Raw genomic sequence first — 18,644 nt, forward strand, 5'->3', positions numbered from 1 at the left:
TCCATTCCCCTTCGATCGTCTTGTTTCCCCTGCACATCCTCTCCCCGACCGTCCGAAGGAACCGCTGGTCCACGAGGGTGATGTCTGCAGCTAGGATTAGAATTTAATATACCACCCCTGCATTAATGATGACCTGATATAGACAATGAATGTAGATATATATATAGCCATGTGCTGCAATCCGCAACATCAAAGCTTTGTAAAGATTCTCAATGAGAGGATGAGAAAGTAAATGGTTGAGACTCACTCACTCGGGGACTCCCGCCCAAATCGGCCCTCCAAGTTTCTGGTTCTGGTTTCGGGGACCAGTTCTGTCACCGTATGTGATTGGAATGTGTGGTCCCCGAACTGCCACTCACTTACTCGGTCTCTTTGTTCACTTCAAAATCGGTGAGGGAGGAAGTCGCCGTTACAATTTCCTTGTCCCGTACATTTCGTATTGTGATGTTGCTGGACTGAGATCCTTACTAATGGCTCGATTTTGGCCTTCATCTTGTTTGTTGCTTGGATGATGAAGGTATTCTTCATCTTTGATCACCTATCCCTACTATTCTCTGTATAGCTACAACATGTTCACGCCAGTACATACCGCGTTCGGGGCGTTGATGCTCTTCCAGGGCTCTACAGGATTGCTGTTGCACAATGGGGCGGTTTTCGGCATTTCTTCGCTCCTGTCGGGCGCTCTTTTGAATCCGACGAGGGATAATGTGGCTCTCATTGCTGGTCTAGTGTCAAGTGTTGTCCCCGTCGCTCTTTTCTTGCCGTCTGCCATCCCATCATATCCCACTGCACCAAGTTCTTGGGGATCGTGGCTCTTGACCGTGGGTCATGGTTTTCTGCTGGGATGGGGTACAAAGGTAGATGAAGCTGAGATCCCTCTCGAGAAAAGACAGCCGTAGGTGCTGACGGTCTTATGGGATAGAATGGTCGAGGTTGCACGTCCGGCCACATGCTCTGTGGCATTTCTCGATTGTCGCCACGCTCGTTCATTGCTACCGCTATCTTCTTCACCACCGCCCTACTCACAGCCAATTTCTTCGCTGGCGGCTCCAACATCCCCCCGTGTGCCGGTGGAACACCCTGCTACATGCCCGTCTATCCGTCGACTGCGGAGTTCGCCGTTATGCTCACCACCACAGTAGTTACATCCGTGATGAACTTTGTCGTCGTTCCCCGTACCCTCGAGAGATCCGAGCGCTCAAGGACTATGTTTTCGTATCTGGCGGGTCTGGAATTTGGCGTAGGACTGCTGTTCTCTGGAATGGCTGACCCAGCCAAGGTCCTGCGGTTCTTTGCCTTCCTGTCTGACCCTTCGCGATTCGATCCATCACTGGCACTTATAATCTTCTTCGGCATCGGCCCGTCACTGATAACCTTTTTGTCGACCAAACCGGGGAAAAAGACCGATAACAAAGCGGAACAGTCCACACCCACTCTGGCGGCACAATGGAGACTCCCCACTGCGACTGTAGCCGATATTGACTGGAAATTTGTGGCAGGCGGAGTCGCTTTCGGCCTCGCCTGGGGACTACGCGGAGTATGCCCCGGTCCAGCCATTCTGCGCAGTGTGCTCCAGCCAAGTTGGGGGCTTGCAGAGATGACTGGTTTTATGCTAGGAAATTTGATGTGATTTGTTTCTCGTTGCTGCGCAAGAGTGGTGGTGCTGTACCAAAAGCCGTTCTGGAAGGGCCATGCGCGGCGGGATGGCCGAGTGTTTCCAGTGTTTCCATTCATGAGCTATGCAAGCAATCAGACATCAGCACAGCTCATAAATATTCCGCGTAATAGATGTACATAGAGAATCAAGGGCCGCAATGGCAATTAAATGTGAATATATTCAGACAATGCTTACAGTTCAGTCTTGACATCGTAGCCAGTGCGCTTGTTCTTTCCATGGGCACCTTCTCGAGATTCCTGCTCAGATCCCGGCATGAAGCCTTCCAGCTCCATCCACTCTGCCGCAAATGCGGTAACTAACAAGCTCCAGTCCTCTACTGTCGCCAGGTCCAAATGTTCGCCATCGTCCTCAATGCGATGCCAGACTGGCGGGAACCCATGGGGACCCGCATCGATTACATGGAGAATCTCTACTCCGCGTTTCATGAAGGGAATATGGTCATCCTGGATACCGGAATAGTAAGGAATCTCGTGCTCGCTTTTGGAGGCATGTGTGAACCACAGCCGCTGCCGATCGGGATCATTGCCGGCGGACTTGAACTGGTTGAGCCGTCGCAGACGGCGCTCAAGGGCAGCTAATTTTTTGTAGGCCCAGTGCGTGGTAGGGAAGAATGACTGGATGGTTGGATCTTTCGAACCTAGCAGATCCAGGAGAACAAAGAGCGATATCGAGGCGAGAGGAGTCTTATAGATGGACATGGCTGGGTGGACATCTGCATCCCATTGTTCGGCGAGCGAGCGAGCACCGTAGAGGGAATCGGTGTCGGTCCAATACTTGAAGGCCTCCTCGCCGTCCAAGAAAAGCACCTGAATGCCCGTCTGCTCGTCCAACGGATTTGTCTCGCCCTGTGCCTGCATGGCCTCCCACTTCTTTGTCTGGGCTGCATCAATGCTCCTCATAGCATGCATAATCATGGCACAAGGAGCTGCACTGTCAATAGCCCCAATGAATCCTTCCGGTTCGTATTTGCTGTCGTAATGGGCGACCAAAGTAAGTCGCCCAACGTCGCCGGGGGCCGCCCACGGGGGGTCACGGGATGCGATGAAGTTCACAAACGGCACATCTTTACCATTCGACACGGGTGTCTTTGATGTCGAGTTTTGAAAGTCGATTTTCCAGTCAGGGAGCGAGTTCCGGAAGAAGTCGACGAAGTGGTTCAGCACGGCTGTCGATCCGGAGGTTCCAGACACCCGAGGCCTCAAAATCGGGGACAAGATTGCGCCAGTCTGAATATCAAAATCATCGTTCGGGCGGGGAAGAGATTCTAGTGTCTGATCCGAGATGGGCTGGTATGCGTTGCCTGGAGCGAGTAGGAAGAGGACGGTGATGTAGATGGAGAGCAAGGGGGCCAGAAGGCCACGATAAGCTGAATACATCGGAATAGCGGAGCGACTGGGGTCAGCGCGTCTTCATCGCAAAGGATATGGATAGCGTCTAGACAGCCTCCAATACAGGAGGATGGTGACGATGCCGACGACTAATGCCAGGGGGTGGTTTGTTGGAGAAGCGATGGTGATTGGGGAAGGTTCAAGTCTATTCCCATCTATTGTCGGCCCGTCAATCGAACCTCCGACCGCCAAGCCGGATCACGTTGCGGAGCTTCTCCAATTTCCCAGAAAAAAAGTCACCCGGCCATCCTTTCGCACTGAAGTCAGTCTTCACATCGTGTCCGTTCGACTCTTCTAACCTGCCAAGTGGCGCGAATATACCGCCGGAAGCTCAGCGCGAACTCATAAGGCCCCCTCGCCAAACCACCCAATGCGTCCTGTCATCCTGCTGAGCGCGCAATTGCGCTCCGCACTTCCCCGGAGCGTGCGGAGAGACCTCAACAGCAAGCTATTTGCTCGATTCAAGACAACTCAGAACCCTGTTCCTCCGCCGAAGCCCAGCGCTCCTTTCATCAAGCGAAAGGAGCCTATTGCACCCCGGAACCCACAGGCGTCACCTACCAAACATGCTAAATTGACGTTTCGCAAAGGTATTGCTTCCCCGCTAAGTTGCCAGGATAAGGAGAGAATCGTGCTGATTCGACATTTGTAGGGCCACCGGAGAAGGTAGTGGTGTATTATAGCGGAAAAGGGAGGACAGCCGTGGTAGGAACATTGAAGCTCGTTTCACTTTTAATATTTGGAGTTTCCTGTTTCCTTCTTGCTCCAGCATTCGCATCATCGGATGAGCATCCATGGTACCTCGCCCCTGCAAGTAAGTATGCACGGTCGCTTGTCCGATATACTCCTGCTGACCCTTAAAAAGTTGCAATTGGCGGCACTCTTCCGATGATCTTCATCCTCTACACCACCGCCCCGTTTGTCGTTTATGTGCACGTTGCCATTCCCGCCTTTGCCCGCCGCTCTCGTGAGACAATGATTGAATACGTGAAGAACCTGCCGCCCACGGCCACCTTGTATATGACTACCATTCGTTCAAGTTCGTTGCCTCAGCAGACAGAGGTCAGACTGGGTGACTTGGTTCTCAACAAGTCTTTCCTCCGGCCTGTGACCTTTACCAATTCAAAGCCCGCGCCCTCTCCTTGGTGGGCAGGAAAAACCCCTCAACACTTCTACACGGATGTGAGGGCCCAGCGCTCGACCCAATCCCCAAACTACTTTCCTACCTTGTGGGATGACGTGTTCAAGAAAATCCAGAACAATGGCTTGAAGAAACAGAACTGAGAGATTCACTGAACATGTTCTATACCAACCAGCAGAGTAGGAACTTTGACGGTACACGATCGCAATCAAAAGTTCCAGTCTGTGTTTTCGCTGTTTGCTTCGGTAGCCAGCGAAGCGGGTTGCCCTCAGCTCATTCACAGCTCTGAACTCAGGTCTATCTCTGCTGTTGCACAATTTGAGTTCGTGGCAACACAGTTCTTTCCTCGCCAAGGACTTTACCTGTTTATCATCTACACGCAGCCAACTCTCACCTCTGATTCCACTTTTTCCCTTACTTCTTTCTCGTTTACCATTCCTTACTTCACCCCAAGTCGCTCCTACCATTACATTCTATTCTCCACTACGTCCCGCACATCATCATGTCTGCACTAAAGCCCAACCAACCCGAAACCCTTCTGGGGCTGAGTATGGCCGAAGCGCGGATGATCATTCTCGGTGTACTGAGTTCCGATAAATCTGGCAAAGTATATATCCTTTTCTTCCAGCTATGGTGAAACCTCTGACAACAACTGCAGGTTGACTTTGATAAGATGGCCGTCAAGGGAGGCTACAAGAACGCTCAATCTGCCAGTACTCTTTATCACAAGGCCAAGCGTAGGCTTTTCGATATCCATAATACCCCGGCCGATCAAGAAGCTGGTACCTCTATCAGTCCTGCAAAGGAATCCGCTTCCACCACTGCCACTCCCAAGAAAACGCCCGCAAAGCGTGGCAAAGACAAGGCTGTCGCCGATGATGACAACACTGGTGCTATCGAGACTACTCCAACTCCTTCCAAGGGGAAGCGTCAGAAGACGGCAGCTACCCCGAAGACCCCGAAGACCCCTCGTTCTGCGCCGAAGGCTGTGAAGACAAAGGCTCCGTAGGTAATTTTTCCCCTTGCGCCTGTCCTTGCTGCTGATTATGATACTCCTACATAGAAAGCCTGGAGGCGACACTACCCCCACTCCAGTCGAAGGCAAAGTCGCCGTGAAGAAGGAAGAACACGATACGGAGCTCGAAAAAAGTACCGTCAAGGAGGAGTCGAAATCTTCTGATGACGAGAAACTTATGAGTACCAGCCAGATGAGTGCAGAGTTCTCTGTCATGGGACAGTGTCCAGACACTCCCAAGTAAATGAGTCTGACTTGAAGAGTCTGGTAGCGTGGTCCTGTGCTTCTCGTCAGGCCGAGTGCTCTATGGAAAGATTACACAGCAGTTTCTTATGCAGTATCATGAGATGGATGGAATGAAAGGAAGAAATAATCTGTTTTTCTTTGATTTGATATGGTTGGCCGCGATGGGTTGTCTATTACTCCTAGTGGTTACGGCGCTTTGCAGTTCTACTGTTTTCCCAGTTCGTGGGTGTCAGTATCGTATCCAACCCAACTCGGCTTGAAATTCGGAGAATGGGGTGGTATATGGATCTCGGTAGTGAAGAAACATCCATGTCTCCAAAAATGAACGAAAAGTCATGAGACTCGAACATTCGGACATTATACATAAAGGGTGCGACTAATCGTAATCAACCCACTTTTCAAGCCCACAATCTAAATGTGATATTCAGTACTGCTCCCTATTTTACGGTCGAGTCCCCTGGACATGCGCTCATGCGGAGCGGGCTGTCTGAATATCCGATATAATATGGATAGAGAAGAGCGCAAATGAACATTCAATGAATGACAACACTTTAGTTAAGAATGTCTTGCCCAATACGGCAAGGGGACATGCCATAGCCATTAGCTCCCTGCATTGCAGTAGAACAGCATGCCGAACAGAATCAGAATAGTTTAAGATCTCTGAGCAACTCTGTATTGCAGCTCGCCTCAATGATCATCCCCAACAGGCCCAATCTCTTTGTCATGAATTCCGCCACTGTATCGGCAGACACCTTTCCAAGTACGACGATGATGATAGTAGGGGGGAATATTTCTGACGAAATATGAACTTTGCATTGGTCTGTATTCCACGGCTCGGAATAACTTCATATATAGAGCACGCCAGATCGTAATACTTGTAGTGTTCTCAGACATGTTTTCACTAAAACATCACTAACCACAAAAAGTCTTAGTTAACTTTGTGTTCCCTGAAAAAAGAAGGTAGAAGACCCGGTGCAAGAGTTATTGCTCATCCCCTTTTCGCATAAATCGCTCCACTCATAAGCTACACCTTACAACCTTCACAGAAAATGAAAACCACCCTTGACAATCACTATTACCCTCCTGGCTACCAAGGAAGTGACAATCACGCCCCTCCCAGAAATAGACAAAAGGGGTGACTTTGCAAATCATTGTCTTCCTCAAACTTTTATGGAGACCCCGACCTTGAACTGGGGGAGTACGAGACACCCCCAAGGATTCAGATGGCAAAGTCTTGATCCGTAACCAGCAGGAAGGGACATACATCCTCTGCAGTGCGTATTGGAAGCGAGTGTTACGCAACAGCAGAACAGGGGACTTTATTGCATCAACCAACTCAGCTCGCGGAGATCGATGGTAGAACCTACTACCAAATTTTTAGCAGATGGCAGCGATGTTGATTCCCCAGAAAAGCAAACGTTCGCTCTCAGGGCGGTAATACCTTGACATTCTCGCTTCCTCAGACCCTAATAATAGCCAGCAATTCCTTTCCATTGAGAAGGTGGATGAATAGATAGACTAGATGTGTGGCATTCACCTTATTGTCTCAATTTGTTCTATCGGTTCAAGTGTCTATGTATGGGTGAATGAATGAATGCCCTAGGGATGGTTGGTAGCAGTGTAATTGGGATACTAACTTCCACTTTTGTTTTCGTCCCTATTATGTTATATTCCAGGCCCTAGTCTACCTCTTCTCATCCATACTTATAGCTTGTCGGAAGAGAAAAGAATATATATATACCAATACACAGCCCTTGAAACTCCAATTAAACCCACTGCATCGAAATCTCCTGCAATTCATTTTCATCGTCATACACACCAATGCGGAGATACTTTCCACCTTCAAGAACCCACATACTTCCTCCATCAATATCTTCAATCGTAGCGAAAAGATGATAGTAGTCTACTCCATCAATGTTTTCTGACTCGATTGATGTAAAGAAGGTTCCGTCGTCCTCAGTAGAAAGACTGCAGCTTGTCGACTGCCCGCTGCAGCTGATATAAGATCCCAAGAAAACATTGCGAATCAAGAACCCTTGATTGGTGTTAATGGATTCCCACTCATCCAGGTTGGGGAGGCCGTATATGTTGTTGCTGAAGGCTATGGTTTCGTTGGCGTTTGCCGCATCTAATATCGGGAGTGCGTATTCGGTTCCACCGCGATAGCCGATGCGGAAGTTGGGTGCGGCGTGGCAGGTGAGGGCGGAGAGGAGGGTGGTGGTGGTGGCGAAGAGGATGGATTTCATCTTGGTTGTATGGGTGGATTTTATTTAGAGAAAACGGCAAGCTTTATGGTTATGGTTGCTCTAACCTTGTGTTTGAGCTAAGCAGTAGATGATTGATTGATAGGTGCGAAGAAAGGGAGGAGTAGAGATGATGGGATTTATATTAGATAGGTTCGAAGCAACAATATTGTAACATTTTGAGGCGAGCTGAACTAACACACCCATTGTGTCTTAGAATCATTGACTCTCACCATTGGTATGTAGTATCTCGTACCTACTATCTACGAGTGTTCTGGAATGCAATCTGCATGTCTTGGGCCTTATTAAGCAAGTCAAGCCCTAGGAGATAAAGTTTGGGTTCGGGTAATTCTCCGCGGAATGCAACAGGGGCAAAGTTTGGAAATGCTACGGTTCGACAGCCACAACTACAAATTAAGTTACTGGCACTGGGACGCCAGGGGACTGCGAGACAATTGTATGAGTAGAAGGAAGGTGGAGTCAATGGAGTTCGCGGATGGTGTTCCTTGCGGGATGCCTCACGTCATACCGTCACAAAAATTGTCTCTTCGATCCCCCTTCTGGTATAATCGTCATGGACTTGGAGATTCCGATGCTGGATACATTCTCTCAGCTATTCTGACTCGTATTCTATGCAGAATACTACATTGAATGTAGGTAGGCTGATGGATGATTGAATTCTGAAGCGGGTTATATGGGAAACGAGTAGGTAATGGATACTACCAAAGTGGCTTTTGGGAAACTGCCACTATGATCACTACCTACAATGATGGATTACACTTTCAGTGATATGGCAGATAGTAACAGCATGAACAGCAGGAGCATTGAGGCAGAGTTTCATGTTCATTTTGAATTCCCTTCTTTCGCCTCCCACAGTAGAGCATCATTTCTTGTTATTACCTTGCTATCCTCCTCCTCATCTAGTCTACAGCTGGACTTTATGCAGAAATCTTACTTTGATCAAGAAGAATCACGCTCGCAGGCTTACAGTAGGACAAGATGTAAGCTTAATCCACCCTGGTCTTGGCATGCACAATACCACGTGGTTTATCATCTAAGGACCCTTTCCTGCCTGCAGCGAAAAAGGTCCGCTTGACGCAGAATTAGGTCAACAATTGGTCGCCAAATGAGAATACTGGGGAGGGGAACTATAAATTTTGAAGAAGAGAGAGGATGTAATAAGTTTAACAAAATGAAATGTTATGAAATAGGAAACGCAACAATAACCGACCATAGAATAGTACATGAAAGAGAAATGGTACCAACCGGAAAATGTATCCGTACTTCTGCAGGGTATGAGCCGCCCAAAGACGAGACGGCGCGAAGAGGCCATAAATTGGGGATTGAAGACCTCAATAGAATAAGGCGTACCGAGGAAGTATTGTCGCGTAAAGTAAGTGATTCAGAGTGAGTAGTACTTTAGTGTAGGGCAGTCCTACTTACTATCTAGTGAGTACCTGACTGATAATTTTCCGGGACTGTAGAATGGGTCTATAGTGTTTATGAAGATATGCTATTAAATCTGTATCAACACAATTCCTTATCCTGGTTCATCCCTGATACTCCTTGTTCAGTCCCCACTCAACAGCAGCAATCTGCAAAGCAAGGACGGGAGAGAACTGGCGCGACCAGGAAAAGCTGCCTGTCATGTACCAGAACCCTGGCATTCCAGTCGGTCTCCATACCTATGAGCGAAGAAATGTTAGCCCTCTGGCGACTGGAAAAGATGCGGGATAGTAGCAAACTTACACCGAGCCGTTCCTGACTCCCATCCAAACTACATATCACGCCGGGCACCTTGTCCAGGATTTCCCTAGGCACGATGCGCTCGATCAACTTGTCCGTGCGTTCGAAACCCGTCGCAAGGATAACCACATCCGACTCGATCTGGGTACCATCGGCGAGGGTAATTCCTCCAGGGTAGTATTCCCGGACGCCTTCCTGACATCTCTGCACCTTAATTCGACCATCGAGAATCATCCCGCATGCACCTTGATCGATATAGAAATGACCCGCCTTAATCAGCTGATGGTCAACAAGACTGTCGCCCTGGTCCCCTCTCTTGACCGCTAATCCGGCCTTTTCCAGCCCGTCCAACATGTCCTTATCCAACATGGACATCATCTGCGACGCACCAACACTGAGAGTCCGAACAACGGCCGTGGGGAACGAGTTACCCAGAAGATCCGCATCATCGGTGCTCAAGCCCGGCGTATCCCAGAGCTTCACTTGAAGCTCCTCCACGGACTTGAGAGAGGCCACGAAGAGAGGATTGCGCTGCACTATTGTGACCGATTTCGCTCCATGACTGGCAAAGTCCTGGGCAACGTCGTGTGCGCTTGTTCCGGCACCGATGATGGTAATCTTCTTGTTCTGAACGTCGGGCATCAAGCTCGCGGACTGATGCGCGGATGTGTGGAAGATCTGACCCTTGAAGTCGTTCTCACCGGGGAAGGAGGGCTTAATGGGGATATCGCTGAGGAGACCCGTCGCGAGGACGAGGTGCTTGGTGGTGATGCTCTGTACGCTGCCGTCGTTGGATTGGAGGTCGACCGAGTACCGCTGGGTCGACGGATTGTACTGAATGTTGGTTGCTAGCGTGCCGTGTCTGACATTGAGACCCAGAAGATCTCCATAGTGCTCCATCCATTTGGCAATGTGCTCCTGGTCGAGGTAGCGCGGCCAGGTGGTGGGGTACTTCAAGAATGGAAAGTGGTCCATGTAGCTTGGGGTGTGTGATTTGATGGACGTGTACCTGGCACGCCATGAATCTCCGGGGCGGGCTGTTTTGTCGACGACCAGGTACTTGAGGCCGAGATTCTGTAGGTGAGCGGCCAAAGCAAGACCCGATTGACCTGCGCCCACGACCAAGACTTGCAGGTCGCTGCCCTCGTTCGTCGATTGAGGTTCAGAGCCACTAGACTGTACCTCGGCCGCCTTCGCCCTCTCTGCCTCCAGCTCGTCTTGTCCATTCAGACGCTCGAGTACAGTAAAGACCGTCCACGCCTTCCACTCCTCGGGCCCTACATTCGCCAGGCGAAGAACTCCCCTACCCTTGCCAGCCTTGGTTGTGAACCCAAATCCGGCCTGGATGAAGCGCATACCACCCAGGTCAGCCAGGTGCGGCTGTAATGCGCCAGGCTGATCGAGTTTCGGGTCTGAAAATCCACTGGTGGAGCTGGCGAGGTAGCTGGAGATGGCCTGGGAGCCATTATGGCATGCAATGTCCCACGAGAAGGAAACAAAATCGCGCCACCAAGATTCCTTCTCCAGGAAGTGGGCTTGGATAGCATCTGGCTTACCCGTGGAGAGGCTCTTTGAGAAAGATGTGAGCCACTCGTCGGCGATCTTGGCTGCATTAAGCTGTTCTGCGTCTATGGAGGGGTGCAGAGTAAGGTTGGGAAGAGCCGCTAGCGGCGGAAATTCTCCGGAGATTGATCCCATGATAAATGGCCGTGATTGAGAGGGTTATGATAGAATGAAGCGAGGGAAATGTTTGTGTTGCTGGAAACCATGTTGGTTGATAGCCCTTATATAACTAAAAGCTGACAGCTGCGTGCCGGATGGACCCGACATAGTGCTTAGGCCGACAGGTGTTTAGCAACTGTCCGTTGGAATACAAGGCTGCTGGAGTGGAGCAGCCACTGCGCCAGGTTGCGATCGGGATCCCCATCCCAGCCTCAACATCCTTTGTTCGTATCCGAGCTAAAATAGTGGTATCATACTACTCCACCTGTTTTGTATGGTCAAGCATTTACATCGAATGCTGAGGTGGACCCTAGTCGTTAATAGGATCGCGTCTCGCGTTCAACAAGTACATACTGTGGTTTTATCCATGTCAAGCTTATTAGTGGTGTGTGTGGCCTAAGCTGTCTGGGATGAAATTCTAGACCTTTACCAGTTTTCTTGATTCTGGCAGTAGGATACACAGCCCTGCGGGGAGATATAAGCATCTTCCTAAATAGAAGTAATTTCTGTGACTTCTCACAAAGTAAGGGCAGGATAGCTAATAGATAGCAGGGTACTCAATGTTCTCTTTCACATACAAAAATACAAGACGGGGGGAAACCCGAACATCTTTCCCCAAGCAGGCAGGGCTAGTGCTGTGACACTAAACAGGCGGCTACCAATGGCTCTATGAGAAGGGGCCAAGCCCCCATACAGACCCCACTGGGACCATCCCACCAGCGATCCACCTGCTCAAGTATCCGCCAGAGCACCTAACGGTTTAACCGCGCCTATCTATTCGTGCCATCGTGTCATCCTTCCCCGTGCTGGCACATTGTCATTCGCCGGGTGGTTAAGTTCAGCTGGCTAAGCACTGTCTGTACGACCAAGTCTTTGTTCTTCCACTACGCTACGGGCAGCTAGACAGCTGAGCCTCACCAATGGGATGTAAATAGCGCACATGCGATGTACGCGGGGTAGAGCCATGTGTCTGACGTGCATAATGGATTCTACTACTAATTTTTTTTTTCTTAAGATATCCATTGTCAATGTAGCGAGGAACCAGGTGATTCCTTGCTATCTTTGCTGCCTAAGCACCAGTTTCCTGCTGTGAGGAGGGGGAAGCATTCGCCCCTGACCTTCCATTCAAGCGCAGGCAGGTCTGTCCCTTCCCCGAATTATCTCTGCCGCCCGCTCTGCAACGGCATACACCGTCGACATGGGGTTCGCTGCTGTCACAGTAGGGAAAACACTAGCATCGACAACGCGCAAGTTACCAGTCCCATGAACCCGCAACTCGGTATCCACGACACCTCCCTTCTCCCGCGGGGCCATGATGGCCGTCCCGCAGAAATGATGCGCCGCCACGACCGATGCCCTCAACGTCTCCTCTACGACACCCGGGTCCTGAGTCTCAGGGCTGGGGCCCGGTGCGGAGCCAAGAATCCCACTGAATGGGGAGCAATTTGGGAGGGCGTGAAGGGTCTTGAAGTGCGCCGCCATGAGTTTAATATCAAGGGGGTGCGACAAATAGCTCGGGTCGATGATGGGCTTGTCAGTGGGCTGGGAGGAAGAGAGGTGGACGGATCCGCGGGAAAGAGGGTACGAGGGGATTAAGCCAAGAATGGCCATGGAGTTGGGCAATGTGCTAAGGAAGAAGCAGGCTGTTGGCTCGGAGGGGTTGGCGAGGAGATTGTTGAGGGGGGGATGGGGAGGGTGACGCGAGAGGAGGTCTGCTTCAGCACCCGAGCGGACGAAAGAGATGGCCTGAATGCCGGGGGTGGGGGAGGCGGTATCCGGCAAGGGCTGGATGGGAACGGGAAGCACGGCCATGAGGTGACTGTTGAGATTTTCTCCAACGGAGGGGTTGTCAATGATGCAGGGAATGCTGTGCGTGGAGAGGCGGGATGCAGAGCCAATGCCGGAAAGTTCGAGGAGTTTGGGGGTGTTGAAGGCGCCCGCGGCGAGGATTACTTCTTTAGTGGCTGTGATGGGAGAGGGATCATTGTGGAGAAGGACCCCGGTGGCGGTGACGGTGGTGCTTGTCGTGTCGAAGAGGATGCGCTCGACCGTGGTGTTGGTGAGGATGCGCAAGTTTGGGCGTGAGGCGGCATACTGAGTGCTTGCGCTGCGGACGCCTGTGGTTGTGATGGTAGCCGTGTAGGGGCGGGTGCCGGTGGTCGGGGTCGGGATCAGGGTATCACTGAAGGCGTAGCCCTTGTCCGCGAAGGTCTTATTCCAGGCATCAATGATGGTGTGATTCCTTGGTTCCGCCAGTGCTGGATAGGTAACTTCGATGGGCCCTGTTGCGGCGGATGCAGCAGCGCCCGGACCATTGCCAGGAGCAGCTTCGGGGCAGACATGGAAGCTACGGTGAAAGTACGGGGCCAACGACTGCCAGGACCAGCCGGGGTTCCCCAGCGCCTCCCAGGCGTCGATGCCCGCCGGGGCGGGCGGCACAAACGCCAGCCCGTTGATGGCGGATGTACCGCCCAATAGCCGGCCCGCGGCGTAATCTTGGTCTCGGTTATTCAAACCGGGCTGGCGCGCAGCAGTTAACATTCGATAACTGACTCCCAGGAATGAATTCGATAGATAGCACACACCTGTGGTACGACCTTGAACTGCCAGTCCACTTCCGACCCGCTCAGAGTGGGCCACGCCGCGGGGTTCTGAACACGCTCGTCCGAGCTGCGGTCCGGTCCCGCCTCCAGCACGAGCACATTGACGTCGGGGTCTTCCGACAGGCGGTTGGCGACCACCAGGCCGGCAGTGCCACCGCCGATGACAATGTAGTCAGCGGTTGGGTAGGTCATGTTGGTCATATTTCTGAAGGTGTCGTTGCAGCAGGAAGTTAAAACGAGGAGGATCTTGTTGGTGGATTAATCCTATATAATGGTAAACGGTGCGGGAATGCGTGTTGCTTAAATACTAGGAATCAGCACACACAATCAGAGGGGATTATTCTTGGACCCAGTGAAGGATGAATCTGGACAATTTAAACTACCTACAACTACTACTTGTAGTGGGGTCCAGTGACAGAACCGAAAGTGGCTATGCCGCGCACTATAAAGTGCGGCAGGTACGTGGGGTTTGCTGCTATCTATCTAGACTGAACTTCCAACGTCAGCTTAGGGTTGAAGGGCCCCATCGCTTAGGCCTCGGTCAGATTTTCGGCCCTCACTAGGCTCCACACAACGCATCACCAGACCGGAGATCTCGACGTCGGGGGCCCAAACTTAGACTGCAATCGCCGCCGCATCCACTAGTAATCTATCCCGCTGGGATCTGCGGTCTGTTGACTAAGAGGGTTGCCCAAGGGCTGTTTGGCCCAGGAAATGGAAACGTCTCGTCACTAACGATACCAAGGTTCTTTTGTGATCACCGGGTTGCTGCAGTCACACCTTGACATGAAAAAGAAGTCAAGACCTCTCCCTGAACTATCTCTATGCCTTTCCCCTATCTTGCATTGCGTGGTTAAGTATACAGCATTTTTCTGGGTTATATTCAAGATTATGTTCCAGTTGAACAATTCGTGATACTTACAGCCTTTTACCGCACCATCGATGAACGAACTGGCTTGATGTAACCTAATGATCAAGGAATACTTGCGTGGTAGTGAAATCTAACTGGTCTCACGATTGGAAGTTTCTATAAAGTTCGTGAAATACATCTGTATCCGGTCCTAAACTACTCACACGCGACAAAGCCTTCCATCTGTCTGTTCCGCCCACTCTTCACTTCCCACAGCCTTCAAAGCGTAAAAGGTGTGGTTGGGGTCGTACTTGTTCTTGATAGAGCTTAACTTAGCGTAATTGTCACCGTAGAACGTTGACTGCCAATTAGGCTGGTTAAAGTCAGCCTCATTTAGGTAAGCACCGCTGCCAGGCGTCAAGTTCTCAAGCAGGGGGAGAAGTGTTTCCGTCATGAGTTTCTGGTTTTCGACGTCATGGGTATAGTTGTAATAATCGAAGGAACTATAGATAGGTAAATCGTTTGACAGAGCTTCATACTCCTGATCACGACAGAGAAAGACTTACGTGCCGAGGACAATGCGAATCAGCGCATCGCGCCATGCGGGGTTGACAGAGTTGTCTGGTATAGTCGACCGTGAAGCGTTGAAAGAGACCCCTGCAACGACTGCACCGTAGTCGGTGATGGTACGAAAGGACTCAACGAGTGGGCGAAGTTCGTCATCTACCGTGCTCCGCGGGATCAGACGACCGCCGATTTGAAACTCGGTCACGGCCATCCAGGGGCTAAATCGCGTGTAGCATTCATAAAAGCTGGAACAACTGGCAATGCTGTACGCTGTACCAGTTAGTAGTGACTCTGATTGAGATGATTAAACGTACTATAGGTCATGTTGTTGCTGCGCAGAAGGTCCAGGGTGGGCTGCATCAGCGCCTGCAACTGCTCCTTGGTGCCGCCGGGTAGCGTGAACGGCATGCTCTTGAAGACCGCGTTAGTGACTTCCCAAACCGCAGCACCACCTAAATCGGCCAGCCTAGTCGTATCCTGGATGTAGCTTGCAGCAACTTCCCAGAACATATCCTGGGTTACTCTGTCATTGGTGAAGGTCAAGTTGGCGATGGCGGCCGGAATGTCAGTATAAAGCTTGCTGGTCATGGACAGGGCGACGGCGTAGGTGCCCCCGCCGCCACCGCTCATCGCCCAGTATAGATCAGAGTTATTGAAAGGGGTAGCAACCAAGTGGTCTCCGGTGGCGGTGATTACATCCACTCCAGAACCTGGTCTGCAGCTAGGCCATACATGGACATCAGCTGGCCGTGGCCTCCGCCTTGAGAATACCCACCAGCATAGCCTACTGTCTGGCAGTTGCCACCCACGAGGGTGTATCCCTGCTCATGGGCCGCATTCATGGCGTCCAAAATCTGCACACCCGCGCCGACCTTGATGGCGGGCCCGGAGTAGCTTGTTGACTGGTATTCGACAATTTCGATATCTTTCAGATGATGAGTCCAAAGGGCCAGGGCACCAGCCCCAGTGGACCTGCCAAGATAATCGTGGCCAGTATTGCGGACAACAAGACGGATATTATGCTTGGTAGCAAACTCGATGGTTGTCTGATAATCCTGCGCGCTGCTGGCATTCACGGCATACCGGACCAGGGGCTTGATGGTGCAGGGTGTGTTGGGCAGGTATGGATCGCAGGAGAAATTGGCAAACCACGGCGCCATTGGGGAGTAACTGGTCTCATAGTGGGTTTTGGTTTCGTTCCACACTGCCAGCAGCTCCTCACAAGCCGCTGCATTGTATGGCAAGAATGTACTGTTGTAGTGGCAGACACTCGCAGCAGGGACTGTGGCAATGAGCCTCCCCCCCAGCGTAGCGTTGAAAACGTCCCAGTCCTGCGTAGAAGGCCAGCACACATCTCCGGGAAAGCAGCGACACGACAAGCCGGTTGAAGCTGAGGCAATGGGTAGCAATGAAACGAGGGCGTAGGACAGTTTGCCGGCCATTCCGGAGGAAGCACAAAACTTCAACGAATAATAGCGAAGTGACTATTAGCTTGCATTCGAACTCGGCTCTGGATCCTGCCAGGAATTTGACTAGATCTCTCCTGTCAGTTACGTGTTCGCCAAGGCCTTTTACTTCGTATACTTTGTATACTATGCAGGTCCAAGGGGAGGCGCTAACGGCTTACCGCCACACCCGTCTGGCTGCCTCCACATCCGTACCATCCGCTTCCGCGGATACCTCATGACGTGTCGAGGGCTCACATCACAAACACGTGACCGGAGAGACCATCTCATAAATGATGAGTTAGGATGCTAGAAACTGTGTTTGCTTTGTTGCCGTCTTTCGTATTAGATTTCCGGTATGTGGGATTGCTGATCGGAACGCATGCACTTGTCAGACCAACCTTCGGGGTCTGGCGGCTCCTGTTTCGCCAGACCAGTCGTTGAGCTGGTCTGCCCTACTAATACCACTAGGGGTATGCCTCTACTAAATTCGGGGGCGAAAACGCTATGCCGATCTCATTATTCATACCGTGTATGTGAATCAAATCTGCCGTCTCGCCGCGGCTGCGACCCAGCAGAAGAATGGAGGTAATACCCCACCGTGTCTACTACGTGCCCTATCCGGTCTGATATGTTCGCTCAGGGCCGTCAATGAGTAAGAAATGAATCCGATAGCAGAAAGTCTGTTCCGCTCTGTCAGTCAGACTCACCTGCCCTGTAATTACCCGACCTTCCTCTATGGATTGGATGGGCCTCATACTGTAATCAATATAGCTTCATCCTGTACTTGCATAGTGGGAGTTGGACAAGATTACAGTGCCACATGGTGATACCATTTCACTCCCTCGTACAGACTATTGACTGAATTATTTCTCTCAAGTAAAGAACATCGAACTCACCACAAGCTCATTGTGGCACAAAAAAATCCTACTTTGTAAGCAAACACTGTATCATGACTATACGGTACCCCTTGGCAGTCTATCCACCGACCATCCTGTCTACCATATAGCCTTGCCATGGTAAACTCCCCATACTTTTGCATTTCCGTATCCATCAATATAGATTGGTCTGTATACTTACCATATGGTTTGCAGCTACTAGAGTTCAGTTGTGAATCGTGTATAAGGTGGAATTGTTGCGAATTAGCGTCTTGCCTAGGGCTACGCTTCGTTGAGAAGCTCAAATTTATAAACATTTCCTATTGCTTATTAAAGCAATTCCGTCGTATTTACTGATTGCCTAAATGTAACTCTCTCTGAGTAACCAGGACTAATCATGGATACTCCACTAAAATCAATCACAGAATTAGTTGGATTCATCCCTAGTCATCCTATTAAGTAAGCTCTACTATTATCAGTAGTGATTCGGCTTAATAACTTTGTGATGCTGGTCTGATATCTTCTATTGAACAGGTAAACAGGATGAAGAGGATACTTGCTTACTTGACTACAATCAACTCCTGACAGTAAACACATACTATTCTGTAGATCCCTCCGATTCCCATCCCTCAAAGTCCTCACAGCTTGCACCAAATTGACGGCAGATGTGGCAAATTCGATATTTCCTGCACCCCGAACCACATTCAATGCCTCTGTCATCTCGATTGAGACCAAGGGTACAGACATCGCAGGTCTGCATTGACCGATTCGACTCATAATGAAGAAATGCACGGATTTCTTCTCTCAGACAACGCTTCCCCAGTTGCATGCCGTAGCCGACAATGACTTCTCGCAAAGCATCATTTCCAGTCAAGCGCATCCACCACGACAGACTGCGATCAAAGCGGTCCAGGGGCTCCTGTGTTAGCGGATGGTTCTCAAGGATCTTCCGAATGACATTCTCCCGTCCGTGCTGAACCGCTACAACTAGGGGGGTGAAGCCAAATTGGTCAGGACGATGCACGGCGCAGCCCCGGGATCTAAGTTCTTCGAACATGTCTTCATGACCAGCGACTGCCGCGTGGAAGAGCGCCGACCGACATTGTTGATCAACGTCATCCA

General features: G+C 50.7%; 8 protein-coding genes across 8 annotated transcripts; 3 read left to right on the forward strand and 5 right to left on the reverse strand.

Moving 5' to 3' along the window:
- The first annotated feature begins 248 nt into the window (after window positions 1-248).
- On the forward strand, window positions 249-1,835 carry BO85DRAFT_478262 (YeeE/YedE family protein). Its single transcript, XM_025662893.1, has 2 exons — window positions 249-857; window positions 923-1,835. Exons 1-2 carry the CDS (start codon window positions 570-572, stop codon window positions 1,628-1,630), a joined length of 996 nt encoding a protein of 331 aa, XP_025515007.1. The 5' UTR covers window positions 249-569; the 3' UTR covers window positions 1,631-1,835.
- Window positions 1,681-3,291, reverse strand: BO85DRAFT_31963 (glutaminyl-peptide cyclotransferase family protein). The gene is made up of 2 exons (XM_025655424.1): window positions 1,853-3,291; window positions 1,681-1,737 (listed from the first exon to the last, which is right to left on the reverse strand). Exons 1-2 carry the CDS (start codon window positions 3,052-3,054, stop codon window positions 1,731-1,733), a joined length of 1,209 nt encoding a protein of 402 aa, XP_025515008.1. The 5' UTR covers window positions 3,055-3,291; the 3' UTR covers window positions 1,681-1,730.
- A 21-nt stretch (window positions 3,292-3,312) lies between these two features.
- BO85DRAFT_31998 (uncharacterized protein) lies at window positions 3,313-4,593 on the forward strand. Its single transcript, XM_025655425.1, has 3 exons — window positions 3,313-3,656; window positions 3,719-3,880; window positions 3,932-4,593. Exons 1-3 carry the CDS (start codon window positions 3,437-3,439, stop codon window positions 4,348-4,350), a joined length of 801 nt encoding a protein of 266 aa, XP_025515009.1. The 5' UTR covers window positions 3,313-3,436; the 3' UTR covers window positions 4,351-4,593.
- BO85DRAFT_32003 (putative histone h1.3.) lies at window positions 4,531-5,557 on the forward strand. The gene is made up of 3 exons (XM_025655426.1): window positions 4,531-4,814; window positions 4,866-5,212; window positions 5,271-5,557. Exons 1-3 carry the CDS (start codon window positions 4,710-4,712, stop codon window positions 5,464-5,466), a joined length of 648 nt encoding a protein of 215 aa, XP_025515010.1. The 5' UTR covers window positions 4,531-4,709; the 3' UTR covers window positions 5,467-5,557.
- Window positions 5,558-7,234: 1,677 nt separating this feature from the next.
- Window positions 7,235-7,714, reverse strand: BO85DRAFT_488577 (uncharacterized protein; the record flags this gene model as incomplete). The annotated part of the gene is made up of 1 exon (XM_025663542.1): window positions 7,235-7,714. One exon carries the CDS (start codon window positions 7,712-7,714, stop codon window positions 7,235-7,237), a length of 480 nt encoding a protein of 159 aa, XP_025515011.1.
- Window positions 7,715-9,261: 1,547 nt separating this feature from the next.
- On the reverse strand, window positions 9,262-11,155 carry BO85DRAFT_421955 (flavin-containing monooxygenase; the record flags this gene model as incomplete). Its single annotated transcript, XM_025657950.1, has 2 exons — window positions 9,262-9,396; window positions 9,461-11,155. 2 exons carry the CDS (start codon window positions 11,153-11,155, stop codon window positions 9,262-9,264), a joined length of 1,830 nt encoding a protein of 609 aa, XP_025515012.1.
- A 1,149-nt stretch (window positions 11,156-12,304) lies between these two features.
- BO85DRAFT_520551 (GMC family oxidoreductase) lies at window positions 12,305-14,023 on the reverse strand (the record flags this gene model as incomplete). Its single annotated transcript, XM_025665144.1, has 2 exons — window positions 13,765-14,023; window positions 12,305-13,699 (listed from the first exon to the last, which is right to left on the reverse strand). Exons 1-2 carry the CDS (start codon window positions 13,981-13,983, stop codon window positions 12,305-12,307), a joined length of 1,614 nt encoding a protein of 537 aa, XP_025515013.1. The 5' UTR covers window positions 13,984-14,023.
- Window positions 14,024-14,852: 829 nt separating this feature from the next.
- Window positions 14,853-16,641, reverse strand: BO85DRAFT_488580 (FAD binding domain protein; the record flags this gene model as incomplete). Its single annotated transcript, XM_025663543.1, has 4 exons — window positions 14,853-15,135; window positions 15,199-15,469; window positions 15,514-15,909; window positions 15,975-16,641. 4 exons carry the CDS (start codon window positions 16,639-16,641, stop codon window positions 14,853-14,855), a joined length of 1,617 nt encoding a protein of 538 aa, XP_025515014.1.
- Between the last annotated feature and the right edge of the window lie 2,003 nt (window positions 16,642-18,644).

This window comes from Aspergillus piperis (assembly GCF_003184755.1).
Source record: "Aspergillus piperis CBS 112811 unplaced genomic scaffold BO85scaffold_10, whole genome shotgun sequence".
Lineage (NCBI taxonomy): Eukaryota > Fungi > Ascomycota > Eurotiomycetes > Eurotiales > Aspergillaceae > Aspergillus > Aspergillus piperis.